The following is a 13,891-nucleotide window of genomic DNA, read 5'->3' as shown; positions in this document are numbered from 1 at the left end:
AGGTTCTGAGCCCGACCCTACATGAACCTGTGTAGGTTCTGAGCCCGACCCTACATGAACCTGTGTAGGTTCTGAGCCCGACCCTACATGAACCTGTGTAGGTTCTGAGCCCGACCCTACATGAACCTGTAGGTTCTGAACCCGACCCTACATGAACCTGTGTAGGTTCTGAGCCCGACCCTACATGAACCTGTGTAGGTTCTGAGCCCGACCCTACATGAACCTGTACGTTCTGAGCCCGACCCTACATGAACCTGTAGGTTCTGAGCCCGACCCTACATGAACCTGTGTAGGTTCTGAGCCCGACCCTACATGAACCTGTGTAGGTTCTGAGCCCGACCCTACATGAACCTGTGTAGGTTCTGAGCCTGACCCTACATGAACCTGTGTAGGTTCTGAGCCTGACCCTACATGAACCTGTAGGTTCTGAGCCCGACCCTACATGAACCTGTAGGTTCTGAGCCCGACCCTACATGAACCTGTGTAGGTTCTGAGCCCGACCCTACATGAACCCGAGTAGGTTCTGTTTGGGCCCGAACTGAGTCTGAACCATGACAGCAGATTTGGGCCCACGCCCAATAAATTTTTTTCTGCTATAAAAAATGGAAATCTGTGCCTACCTGACCCGATTCAAGCCCGGGAGAATTTAGAGAAACCCGGAGAGTCGGGTAGGGCCCGATTGGGTTCAGGCAGATAATCAAAAGCTCTACTATAAATGGAAGCCTGAGATAATATGGCACAGTGCTGATTGTAAACAACATGCTATTGCTAACTATGCTAAAGCTAAAGTGAACTTTAGCTCATAAGTCCCGTAGCAAAACCCTTTTAAGAAAATAGATGCATTTTGTACAGTAGTTGTGGCGAAGCGTACATAGTGTAAGGAAGTAAGTATAATCCCTTTGTAGACATGGATGCCTCTAAGTGTCAATCACCATTCACAGCCAATCAAAATGTTAGGTGGGAAGTCTCCAGACTCAGTAATGCGATGGGATCTGGCATGGCAAAAGGTGGCACTGTGGAACTTTTGTAAAGTGTACATCCATGCAGTATGTCTTTACACCATTATGACTAAGACAAATTACTCTATGTAGGGCAGTATGACCTGAAATCCATCACAGCACAATTATTAATTATAATTATTGCCTATTCTATTTTACTCTTTTTATTAGTCTATTTTTAAAACTGCAAGAGAATCAAACCATAAACAAAGTGGCCTATTGGGATGTTAGATCCTAATGTGAAAAACTGATTTTACATGTCTGAACTTTATGTGCAAATTTGTTCTGTTGTGAAGCACTTCTTGCAATTCTTGTATGAAAGGTGCTGTACAAATAAAGTGTATTATTGTTATCACATTTACTTTGGAAATTATATATGAAAAGATATACCGTACTTTTCGGACTATAAGCCGCGGCTTTTCCCCCCATTTTTCGACCCTGCGGCTTATATAACGGTGCGGCTTATATGTGGACAAAACCTGAAAATCTAAATATTGCTTTTTTTACTGCATTGAAATGTTATTTATCTGTTCCCTTATTTGCTAAACTTAATACAACTTGTAAATGAGTTAATGTTATTTGTCCAACAGTATTGTGTCCCAATGGGAGTCATTCTCTGTAGAGGTGGGAACTTAAAGCTCAATATAAGAACGGCCATGCACCACCACTCACAGAATCGAGAAAGAGCAATCAATCTGTCAATCCTTTCCGTGTCCAGGCCGGGTGAGGTTTCCCGCGTTGAGTCAAATTAAGCCGCAGGCTCCACTCCTTACTATGGTAATTAAACATTAAAACACATGCGGCTTATAGTCCAGTGCGGCTTATGTACACATCATTTAATTTAGCTGCTGCGGCTTATAGTCAGGTGCGGCTTATAGTGCGAAAAGTACGGTAGTGCACAAACACCATATTCTCGATTGTGTTGACCTTCTGTCAACATGTGTGTTGACATGTTTGTCTATAGCTTGTTGTACATTGAGGGGCACAAAATGAAACGGCCAATGCACTGGGAGAATTAACCCAACATACCGATGTGGGCAAAATCTGGTCCGTAAGAGATTTGTCAAGTCAGCATCGGTACATTTTCGGTTAATCATCCAGCCCTACACACCATTGCACAGTATCCGATGTTTAATTCAATGTGGACAGAGTCATTTCAGAGTGGAGCTTTACTAGAGTAGGCCGTGCTTGCCTTCTGATGGAGGTGTAGTACTGGTCGATGAAGTCTGTGGCAAGAGGGAGAAGTTCCTCCTTGCTCCGTACCTCGTCTGGCTTGCGGCTCGTCTGGTTGGGCGTCATGATGGAACCTATACACACACGCTCAGCGCATATCGGTATCTGAAAAGTGAAAAGACACACACGCTCAGCGCATATCGGTATCCGAAAAGTGAAAAGACACACACGCTCAGCGCATATCGATATCTGAAAAGTGAAGACACACGCTCAGCGCATATCGGTATCTGAAAAGTGAAAAGACACACACGCTCAGCGCATATCGGTATCTGAAAAGTGAAAAGACACGCTCAGCGCATATCGGTATCTGAAAAGTGAAAAGACACATGCTCAGCACATATCGGTATCTGAAAAGTGAAAAGACACACACTCAGCGCATATCGGTATCTGAAAAGTGAAAAGACACGCTCAGAGCATATCGGTATCTGAAAAGTGAAAAGACACACGCTCAGCGCATAATCGGTATCTGAAAAGTGAAAAGACAACATGCCGTGACTAAAGGATTTAAATAAACTCATTATTTTCTCTTGTGATATTCAGATGGTGATGGGCCTGAATACAGCCAGTGGTCCTGTTGACACTGGTATCCTTATGGTGTGGTTCTCCAATCGCCTTGCTGGGCTTGATGACATCAGCAGAACTCAGCCCTTGCTAATAAATGACAGCCATAGGGACATATGTTCTCAATGTGAGGAATCATCTTCATTTACCTTAAAACAAAAAGGGTCGTTTATCTGAAGATGCACTAAGATATTCTATTTGGAATGAGGACCATGTCGACTCAAACCTACAAACTACACTGTCATCATTCCCCCAAAAAGAAATGAGCAAACCTTTAACGACAAAAAAAAAATGTAATGAAAAGATTACAGAAAACCAAAACCATCCCCAAAGATTATGGAAATATTTAAAGCATCTAGGGCACACCAATAGACTCAAGACCAAAACCACACATTTAAAATTTAAAGGTAGAAGGAACACTAAAAAAAACTAAGGTGGGAAATTGTCTAAATAATAATTTCACAACAATTGCTAACACCCTAGTGAACAAATTACCTGATCATTCTGGTATCTATGGTGAAAAGCATATTCAAAAAGCTTGAGGTGCAAGCTGATGAATTCAAATTTTCTAGGGTATCTAGGGAGGATGTGCTGGCAAAGCTGCAGGCTGCAGGGTCTTGACAACATCCCCACCAAGTTTGTAAGAGACTCAGCTGAGGTCATTGCTCCCATCATTACCCACATAGCCAACCTGTCCATTGGTCAGCGTCATGTCCCACAGGAATTCAAAATGGCGAGAGTAACCCCTCTATACAAAAAAGGAAGGAAGTTGGACCCCGGTAACTACCATCTTGTCTCCATCAAGATCAATCTCAAGGTTATAGAGAGGTACATTTTTTAACAATTTGATAGCTATTTAACATCACATAAGCTTGTATTTTAATTCCAGTCTGGCTTACGAAAATCATTTTGACACCTGTCTGCTTTTCCTCACTGAATACATCAGACAGGAGGTTAATGGGGGTAATTACTGTGACATGGTTATGTTAGACCTGCAAAAGGCATTTGACACCGTTCATTTGAACATATTGCTGAGCAAGTTGAGGGCCATGGGCTTTGACAGCACATCACATCAGGTGGTGAAGGAGGCAATTTCCACCCTACATTGTGGGGAGCGCTTTGAAAAGCGCTATATACATGTAATGAGTCCTAAACCCTGACTGAAATGTCTCCAGGATGCGGTTCTGGTGCAGGTAGGGAGACAATTGGCACACTTCGTTTTGTTGAACTGTACTTGTGCTGTATAATAACAATACATTTGAATCTAGTCTAATCTAAATAGTCTTCTTACCCAGGAAAGTGCCTCCTACGTAAGAGGACTGTTTCACACTAATCAAAAGTGAAGAAGGTAGACGGAGACACGTGGTCAGAAGCAGACAAGCAATAGTATTTCCTAGAGTGAGACAATGAATCATTTTGTACTGTTAACGATGCAAAACACATTTTCGGCATCACACTCGATCCAACACTTAAATTAAGAACTTGAGCGGAGTATCGCCTCGGATTGTGTTAGTAGCACTGAGTGCCTACAGGGACCAGCTTACTTTCACTAGTGTTTTAAAAGAGCCAGGAGGCCGTTTCTGCACCATCCCTGTATCAGTCAGTTGGGCCCAAGCAGGGAGAGAGCAACACGTACTCTACCTGCAGAGCCTTCACACAGACACTCTACCTGCAGAGCTCTCACACAGACACTCTACCTGCAGAGCTCTCACACAGACACTCTACCTGCAGAGCTCTCACACAGACACTCTACCTGCAGAGCTCTCACACAGACACTCTACCTGCAGAGCTCTCACACAGACACTCTACCTGCAGAGCTCTCACACAGACACTCTACCTGCAGAGCTCTCACACAGACACTCTACCTGCAGAGCTCTCACACAGACACTCTACCTGCAGAGCTCTCACACAGACACTCTACCTGCAGAGCTCTCACACAGACACTCTACCTGCAGAGCTCTCACACAGACACTCTACCTGCAGAGCTCTCACACAGACACTCTACCTGCAGAGCTTTCAAACAGGAAACGCAGAACACTGACGATGAGCACGCGATGACGTGCCTGTTTATTAAATCCAGGTTCTTGAGTTTAATGTTGTTTTAGAATGTGCCTGAATGTTACTTGGCGGATACCAAGAACAAAAAAAAACCATTCCTTCCCGTTTCACCCACGGACAACTCTCGAACCAAACAAGCACCGGGACATCACATTGACAAAAAAGACACAAAATAAAAGACACAGGAGTTATGCTTTAGTCAAACCCTAACCCTGAATCAACGGCCTCCAGAGTTCTCCTGATGAAAGGCTTTCAGATGAAACCGTGGGGGAAAGGTCTGGAAGAGCCCGGCTGCTGGAAACATCACTCCCTGTGTAATAAGGCCCTTTAAAGGAGCCGTTTGGTGAGCAGATCTACTTGTTCTAATCCTAAAATGAAAAGGTCAACTAGATTGTCTCTGCATGAGAGGCAAAGGTAGCAATTTGTGTTAATCTTCTGAAGAAAAAGACATGAACAAATCACTTTGATCAGAGATGAAGTTATGATACTGGCATCACAGTGATGTCACTTAGCTTTGATGTTATGAGGCTGTGTGTGTTGTTTCACCCGTTTGTTTGTTTGTTACTCACCCAATGTTTGTCAACATGATTGGGATTTTAAAACAATAAAGCCATAACAATTCATGTAGAAATACTTAACAGATGTTAACCTTATCTCAATTACAAACAATTTAGACAGCATATAAAACCATATTTACTTGTTTTCATCTACAATTCCACACGCCCAGGTCCCGGCACACCCCATATGTAATGGGGGGTGCACAGTGTGTTCTTTTACATGTTCTTCACATAAAATGAGCCAAGGCCAAATCATTAAAAAAAATGATCCGTTGTATAATCTTTCTTTTAGTAAACATTGAAAGAACACAACACACATTTCTTATTTCTGAACATACCTGTACACCCCTCTGTATTGCTGTTGAATGATGTTTTTCAGTATGGAGCCCCTATACAGCTAAAGAGATTCGTTTTATCTGGTCTCACAGCGGCTAAAAAGCTGATAGCATCACGATGGTTTCAACCGAAAAAAATGTGTCGGAAGGTATGGGTTCTTACATATCTCGATGTGATTTATCTAGAAATATCTACAGCAAGAATTTTAGGTGTCAGTGAAGCCAAAATTGCAATCTGGTTAGAAGTGGTGGAGAGAATAAAAGCTAGCATATGAATTGTAGTGCCTGGTTAGGAACAAATGATAATGGATGGATTATCCAAGTGGGGGTCCGGGGGGGGGGTGGGCGAGCGAGAGCATATGTATGTAGGGTATTAGATAGCAAGTATTAGGTGTATATCTCGTATACTACATTTATTTAAATGGTGATTTCATTGGATGTTTACTGTTAATGCTTGTATGTCTAATTTTATGTTATATTTAAAAAATAATAAAAAAATAAAATACCAGTGCCATTTAATTCTGAACACTTAATATTTTTGAAAAAATATATATAAATATATATTTTCTTAAACTTCCCAGTCAAGAGAGGTCAATTTCCAATCCCTAAAGTACACAAGGAAGCTTCCGCATTTGTATATTCTCTTACACTGTATTTCCCAAATGGAGACGGACAGAATGAACGTTAACGAATGAATAAGTCAGTGAGTCATGGATTGCTTCATTGAGCAGAGGAAGAGAGGGAGAGGAAGGAGAGAAACCAAGGAACAAGACAGATTGCTCATAGCAGAGCGCAGTGCTCAAGTGTAATATGATTAGATTTGAGCTGTCACTTTGGGTCGCTATAAATGCCTTGGCCAGCTTTTGGGGGGGGGGGGGGGGGGGCATACGTTAAGGAACGGCAGCTTAAGCCCCAAAGTGCTGTCTCGTTACACTGAGCCACCCGCTCACAGTGTCAAAACAGCCGGGGCGCTGAGCCCCAACCCACCTGGAATAGACCCTCCCTCTGCAATTCCATCTCAGAGGACAAATAAACAGAACAAGAGTGCCCCCCGGAAACAAACAGCAAACACAACATTAGTCATTTAGCTGAACGCTTTTATCCAAAGCCACTGAAGTTCTGTACGACAGGTCAGCAGGAAGGCTACAACTCTTTCAGCTGAGTAACAATGTTCATCAAACAGTGCTGAAATTTGGGCGCTGCAGTGTTGAGTGCATAGTAGTAAATATTATAAGTATAGTAGGTAGTAATATAGGCAAGGAAGATTATTTAGTGGAAGAGTGCATGATAGAAGACAGTAAGAGGTTAGTTCTTTTTTTTGTTTCATTTCAGATATTGATACATCAGTAAAAGATTAGTGAGAGAGCAAGAGAGAGAACAAGAGAGAGATGAAGGAAGAATGACAAAAACACAAAAAAGGGGTGAAGACAGGTAACTGGCGATGGAAGGAGACTATTGGGAAAAAGATAACGGGGAAATCCAAAGAAATCCAGGAGAATGAATGGATGAATGAGGGACTGGGGGCGTCGGAGATAATAAAACAAAGGCTCATGCTTCAACGCGTCCGCTCATCATATGGCTCTGGGCATTCATGACAGCCAGCTGTCCTTTTCGAGACGGGATCATCTTGGAATACGGCATGTGATGTATCATAAATCTGTAGCGGCTATTACAGGGCCATTCAGTGGGATGTAGAATAAGTCTGTAGCTGCTATTACAGGGCCATTCAGTGGGATGTAGAATAGGTCTGTAGCTGCTATTACAGGGCCATTCAGTGGGATGTAGAATAAGTCTGTAGCTGCTATTACAGGGCCATTCAGTGGGATGTAGAATAGGTCTGTAGCTGCTATTACAGGGCCATTCAGTGGGATGTAGAATAGGTCTGTAGCTGCTATTACAGGGCCATTCAGTGGGATGTAGAATAAGTCTGTAGCTGCTATTACAAGGCCATTCAGTGGGATGTAGAATAAGTCTGTAGCTGCTATTACAGGGCCATTCAGTGGGATGTAGAATAAGTCTGTAGCTGCTATTACAGGGCCATTCAGTGGGATGTAGAATAGGTCTGTAGCTGCTATTACAGGGCCATTCAGTGGGATGTAGAATAAGTCTGTAGCTGCTATTACAGGGCCATTCAGTGGGATGTAGAATAGGTCTGTAGCTGCTATTACAGGGCCATTCAGTGGGATGTAGAATAAGTCTGTAGCTGCTATTACAGGGCCATTCAGTGGGATGCGCACAACAGCCCGTCCTGATACTGTAGGTCACCGGAGTAATCAGACTGCCGTTTACAGATGTTGTGTGATGTTGTTGGGGCAGGAACACTAAAATGGCCACCATTGCCTTGTGCTTGCTAGACTAGTTTAGGGGTCATATTGCAATTGAGATCTTACTTGCACACTTCATAAACTACGAGTGAATGGTTGGATATACATGCAGATGAGATTATGTTTTTAGACCACTTTATTTTAGGTCAACTCTTCATTTGATTTGGATATTATTTTCTACTATCAGCTATATATTTTAGTTCTTATCTGTCGAATTGTATTGTACTGTCTTTTATAATTTTGACCGCCAATGGTATTGTTGTATGTGGATGTTTGTTTGTAAATCAAGAAACTGAAAATAAAAATTTAAGAAAAAAGGATAAAGGAAAACAAGCCATTACATGACTTGTATTATGATAAGTTAGGCTAATTTGGTTTCCCAATCAGAGAACTACATAATGGCTTTACAACAATCAACGTCATAAAATCCTGGCGACAAACACATCCCAGTGGAATAAGGTTACTTCAGGAAGACAAGATCGTCACCGCCACAAGGTAAATAGTAGACGCGCTCCAGCTCTTTAGCAATAATTGTTCTGCAGTCCTAATGCAGTTATTGTCAAATGCAGTTAGTTACTGCAGTGATACTTGGGGATAAACATGAATCATTGGAGTACAAACTTAGACTGGAATAATTTTGGATCAAACTCAGACTGGAATAATTTTGGATCACACTCAGACTGTAGTGTAGCTTGAATGCTAGGAGTGCTAGTGTCACTGACGGCAGAGGACTGTGAAGGTACAACTCACCGGATAAAAGAAACTCTTTGCAACATATTGTGCCTTTATGTTCATTGTCCAAATGTTCCACTTTCTTAGAACGCCCTACGTATGAACTAAGACTGCTCATTTTGCTAAAACATCCCCATAGTAGTATTCCTATCCACTTGCATGCATCACGTTCTGCTTCTTGCCGTGTAGTGTGGCTGGGTAAACAGCAACGCATCACCCGACTACACATCCTGTATATATAGAACATCCTTACTCACTTGATAAACATAGATTAGATAGATTTATGTCTAGATACACAGTACCCTTTGGACAGCAGTCAGAAGTAACTTTTTACTGCATGCACTGCATGTTACCACGTCACCACAACACCACGTTACCATGTAACCTTGTCACCAGGTCACCATGCCCTACTGCTACACTGTGGCTTCAGCCCTCAGAGGACTTGATAACAAAATTCAAACGTTCTTTTCAGTTGGCAGCAATTTCATGGTCTGCCAACCAAGTCAAGTCAAGTCAAGAGTTTTAATTGTCACGGCATATAGGTATACAATGAAATGCGGGTGGTCTTGCCCGCAACGATGTGCAATACAGTGGTACAACATATAATAGAATAAAAAAATGAAAAAACAACATTGTGCAGTAAACAGGTAACAGGTAACATGGAGTGACATCTCGGTATCTGTACATAGTTATTTACATAGCATATGGGACATGCTAGTTAGCTTTGGTAGTGCAATACACTGTTCCTGTTATTCTAATTTAAAGTGTCCTTTCCTTTTGCTTATGCCTATTCATATCCGCTTTACAACATTTGAAGAAGAATACTAAAATGCACATGAATGCACTGCATAATGAAAGAACTCTACAATTCCTACCTCTGTGCAGGTAGACTGAGAGACATGGTACAAAGATACATGAATAGATCCATCCCACTGTTAAATGGAACCATAATTTGTGGTGGCTGTACTCACCGTTGCTGGAGCTGTGGTGGAGAGTATCGTTGTATATGGTGCCATATTGTGGTGGCTGTACTCACCGTTGCTGGAGTTGTGGTGGAGAGTATCGTTGTACATGGTGGCTGCACTCACCGTGCTGGAGTTGTGGTGCAGGGTATCGTTGTACATGGTGCCGCTCTCCCAGTTCTTGACCTTCATGAAGCGGGGACATTTGGAGGGACTGCCGTTCTGGATGGACATGGTCGGGGAGATTGGACCCTCTGCTGGAGGCTGGAGAGAGAGAACACAGACATACAGGTAACTGACAAAGTCATGGAAACAAAGGATGACAGTGGTGGCCTCACTAAATGGTAAATGGTGCATTTATATGACAGCTTTTATCCAAAGCGCTTTACAATTTGTTCCTCACATTTGACCCATTCACTCACACATTCACTCACCAACGGCGGAGGCAACCATGCAAGGTGCCAACCCGCTAATCGGGAGCAGTTAGGGGTTAAGTGTCTTGCTCAAGGAGGACACTTAGGACATGTCCACACGAATCCAGATCTTTTGCAAAACGCACATTTTCTTCCACGTTCGGGCCTTTCATCCGGTAAACGGTGTTTTCAGAAACATAAACGGGGATTTTCGAAAACGCATTTTAAAGTGAAGATTTTCCAAAATATCGGTTCAGTGGATCCGTGTAGCCACTGTAAACGCATGGTCTAGATAAACGATGATGTCACAGCTCACTACGCATGCTCAGACTGTTGTTCTATGGCAATAGGCGGCCCGTAAAGCTTGAAGCGCATGAAGGGACAGCGCCATGGTGCTGAAATGGCAGACAAGCAGTGTATGGAATGACAACACCAGTTCAGTAGGTCATTCAAACTGTATCCTTACTTATATATGACTGTGACGCACCACACATGTGAACAGTAACAATGCAATTGTTGTAATTATTATACCTAATGGCTTCAGCTTTTTTTGCTCCGATTTGACGTCAGTTTAATAATAATAATAAATAATAATAGATTGGATTTGTAATGCACTTTTTGTTCGCTGGGATCCCAAAGTGCTACACTACATGGTTAAAACAGTTAAAAAAATAGAAATAAAATAGTTATTAGTAAAACAAATAAAATAAAATACAGAATAAAAATAAGATAAAAATAGAACATAGTTAATTAAAAACATAGTATAAACAGACAATTTAAAAACAAACGTGCAATAAAATTAAAATAAAAAGCTAACAGTCAAAGGCCTTTTTCAGGTTTTCAGGCCTGCTTTAAAAGAGTCCAGGCTCTGTGGTGCCCTCAGCTAGATGGGGAGGCTGTTCCACAGGCGTGGTGCAGCCGTGCAGAAGGCTCGGTCCCCCATGGTGCAGAGCCGGGTATTGGGGACCTGAAGGAGCAGGCTACCTGCAGATCTGAGGGTGCGGGTGAAGGATTGTGGAGTGATTAGTTCCTGAAGGTAGCGGGGTGCGTGTCTGTTTATGCAGTTATGGGTGATCGTCAGGATTTTGTAGTTGATCCGGGATGAGACGGGGAGCCAGTGTAGTGAGTGGAGGATGGGGGTTATGTGATCGTGTTTACGGACTCTCATCAGGATCCTGGCAGCGCTGTTCTGGATGTATTGCAGCTTTTGGATGCTCTTGCCAGGAATCCCGATGAAGAGTCCGTTACAGTAGTCCAGTCTTGAGGAGATAAAGGCATGGACAAGCTTCTCTGCATCTGACAGGGTTAGAATGGGACGGAGTTTTGATATGTTTTTTAGGTGATAGAATGAGGTCTTGCAGAGGTGTTTTATGTGGGTGTTGAAGGTCAGGTGGGGGTCAAATCGAACCCCCAGATTTGTGACTGAGGGGGAGAGGGGGATTACCTGGCCGTCAAAGGTGAGATGTGATAAGGATGAAGACTGAACCTGGTGAGGGGTGCCAATTAGGAGTGCCTCGGTTTTCTTGCTGTTTAGTTGGAGGAAGTTGCTGTTCATCCATGCCTTTATCTCCCCAAGACAGGTGGTGAGGCATGACAGAGCTGCAGAGGGGTTTGGGGCCGTTTTTATGTAGAGTTGTGTGTCATCGGCATAACAGTGGGAGGACATTCCATGTCTGCCGATTACACGACCGAGGGGCTATAATACCCATTGTGCGCTGTAGAATTGTCAGAGTAAGTGCTTTTGGGCCCCTTTTTCCTTTGTAACTTCATCCTTCATCTTTCAATATCTTTCAATATCTTATTTAACATTACTGTATGATATAAGTGTCAGTTTGTATTAAAATACGGAGCTGTTAATGCGTATGAATGTCTGTGTCCATGGGCAAGCTATATTCACGTAACTCGCATAATATTCAAATGATTCCTGTAATTCCTGTACAGTAACTATTCAACTAATAATGTTAAGTTATTATGTCATCCTGGGACCACTCACGCGTGATGCCAACATCCTCAACTATCCACAACATGAACATCAGAGAGCATCAGGTGCAGACGGCGACCTCTTCTGTCTGGCGCTTATTAACTAAATCTAGAATGCAATTAGGCTTTTAACTAAAGCCGGGCACAACACTATACATGTTTAGTAAAACATTAAATATGTTTGGAACAGTTTGTGATAAGGACTCGCCTTATTTTGTTTCGGAATTGGGAGATTGTGATCTCAACATTGACATTGTATCTCTCCAGCGTGAAATACGCAGACAACGAAAAAACGTCACTCGCCACTTAAAGAAATCAAAAGCGTGTATTTAACAACCTCAAAAACGTTATAAACACGGTTATTAACTTAATAAATAAACAAAAACTCTACTTATGTCAACGAAAATGTCCAGTAGGCCTAACTAAATAACAGATACATCTCCGTTACACGGACGTCTGATGGCCGAATGTGCCAGACAGCACTGAGAAACGATATGAAATATAGAAATACTGTAGTGTAGATGCGTAGAGAACATTTATTTCAATAACAGGCTATGATATCGAAATAAATGTTCCCTAACGAATGCATCTACACTACTGTATTTCTATATTATGTTATGTGCACTAGCCAAATGAGATAATAGTTAATACACTTTCAATTTTGACACAGATCTCCCGATTCAGATACAATTGAACACAAACGCTTCCAAAGATATTTAATGTTTGTCTGCATATTTTCACACCGCCAACAAGTTATCTTATTCTGATAGTTTCGCCACCTACTGGCTCGGCATGCTTGTTGGAGCAATTTATATGCGTTTATGTGTTTGTGTCTGGATGGATTTTTTTAACGCTGTCGTATGTGGACGAGGATTTTTTTTTAAACAGAGCCTGAGAATATCCGTTTTGCAAAAGATCCAGATACGTTTGGACATGCCCTTAGCCTGCTCTACTGTACCTCCTTAGCCACTTTCGCCACCCCATGAAGGTTGAAGGCCTGAAGGTTAGAGAAGCAGGTTTGTGACCGGTGGATCGCCAGTTCAATCCCCATGGACTGTGTGAATGAATAAAGGCCTAAATATACTTCCTTCTGCTAGGCGCGTCCGCTCGTGCGCGTGACGTCATTTGTGTAATTCTCGTCAGTGCGCTCATCCGCGCGGATCACACGCGCGTGGCCACGTGCAGCCCAATTTTTTTAACCGCACGGATACCGCTCGTCAGTCGCGTGGATTTGCGTGCCGACTGCGCATGTGCCAGCTGTCAAAACAAAAGCACTCTGCGCGGCCAGGGCGCGGCGCTTCCGGACACCGAACACAGTATAATCAGAAGCGCGTGCACAGTAGGGATGGGTACCGAATTCGGTTCTTTTGAGGTACCGAACCGAAACACGTCGGTACTACCGAGTATCGATTCAAGTCAGATACAGAGAAGAAAGAAAAAAAAAAGAAAAAAAAAAGAAAAAAAAAATTACCTTTTTTCTTTTCATGTCAACGTTCACACGCACAATATATGCTTACCTAGGATTTGACTTGATTCAACAACAAAGCAGTTGGAGCAATGGCAAGCCGAAAACGGTCGAAATTGTAGTTATTTGAAGTTAGGATTTTTTTTTCACGACTGAGGTAGGTAAATACATTTTTTTTAGACTAAAGTACCGAAAAAAGGTACCGTTGGGTACCGGTATCGATTCACAGGTACCGGTACCGTATCGGTTCAAATGTGAAATGTACCCATCCCT

General features: G+C 42.5%; 1 protein-coding gene across 1 annotated transcript in view; it reads right to left on the bottom strand.

The window, feature by feature from the left end:
* The window catches only part of nos1 (nitric oxide synthase 1 (neuronal)), a gene marked incomplete at its 3' end in the record, with an annotated part of 99,134 nt that extends 89,155 nt beyond the window's left edge, over positions 1-9,979 (bottom strand). Inside the window, exons 1-2 of the mRNA XM_084307826.1 lie at positions 9,887-9,979; positions 2,191-2,336 (exon numbers count right to left, since the gene is read on the bottom strand). Of these exons, the coding sequence (XP_084163952.1) occupies positions 2,191-2,336; positions 9,887-9,952 (212 nt within the window). The 5' untranslated portion in view covers positions 9,953-9,979. The remainder of the gene's footprint in view (positions 1-2,190; positions 2,337-9,886) is intronic.
* Between the last annotated feature and the right edge of the window lie 3,912 nt (positions 9,980-13,891).

This window comes from Notolepis coatsorum, assembly GCF_963971535.1.
Source record: "Notolepis coatsorum genome assembly, chromosome: 2".
NCBI classification, from domain to species: Eukaryota; Metazoa; Chordata; class Actinopteri; order Aulopiformes; family Paralepididae; genus Notolepis; species Notolepis coatsorum.
Note: the sequence above shows the minus strand (reverse complement) of the source record. Positions and strands in the feature narration are given on the sequence as shown.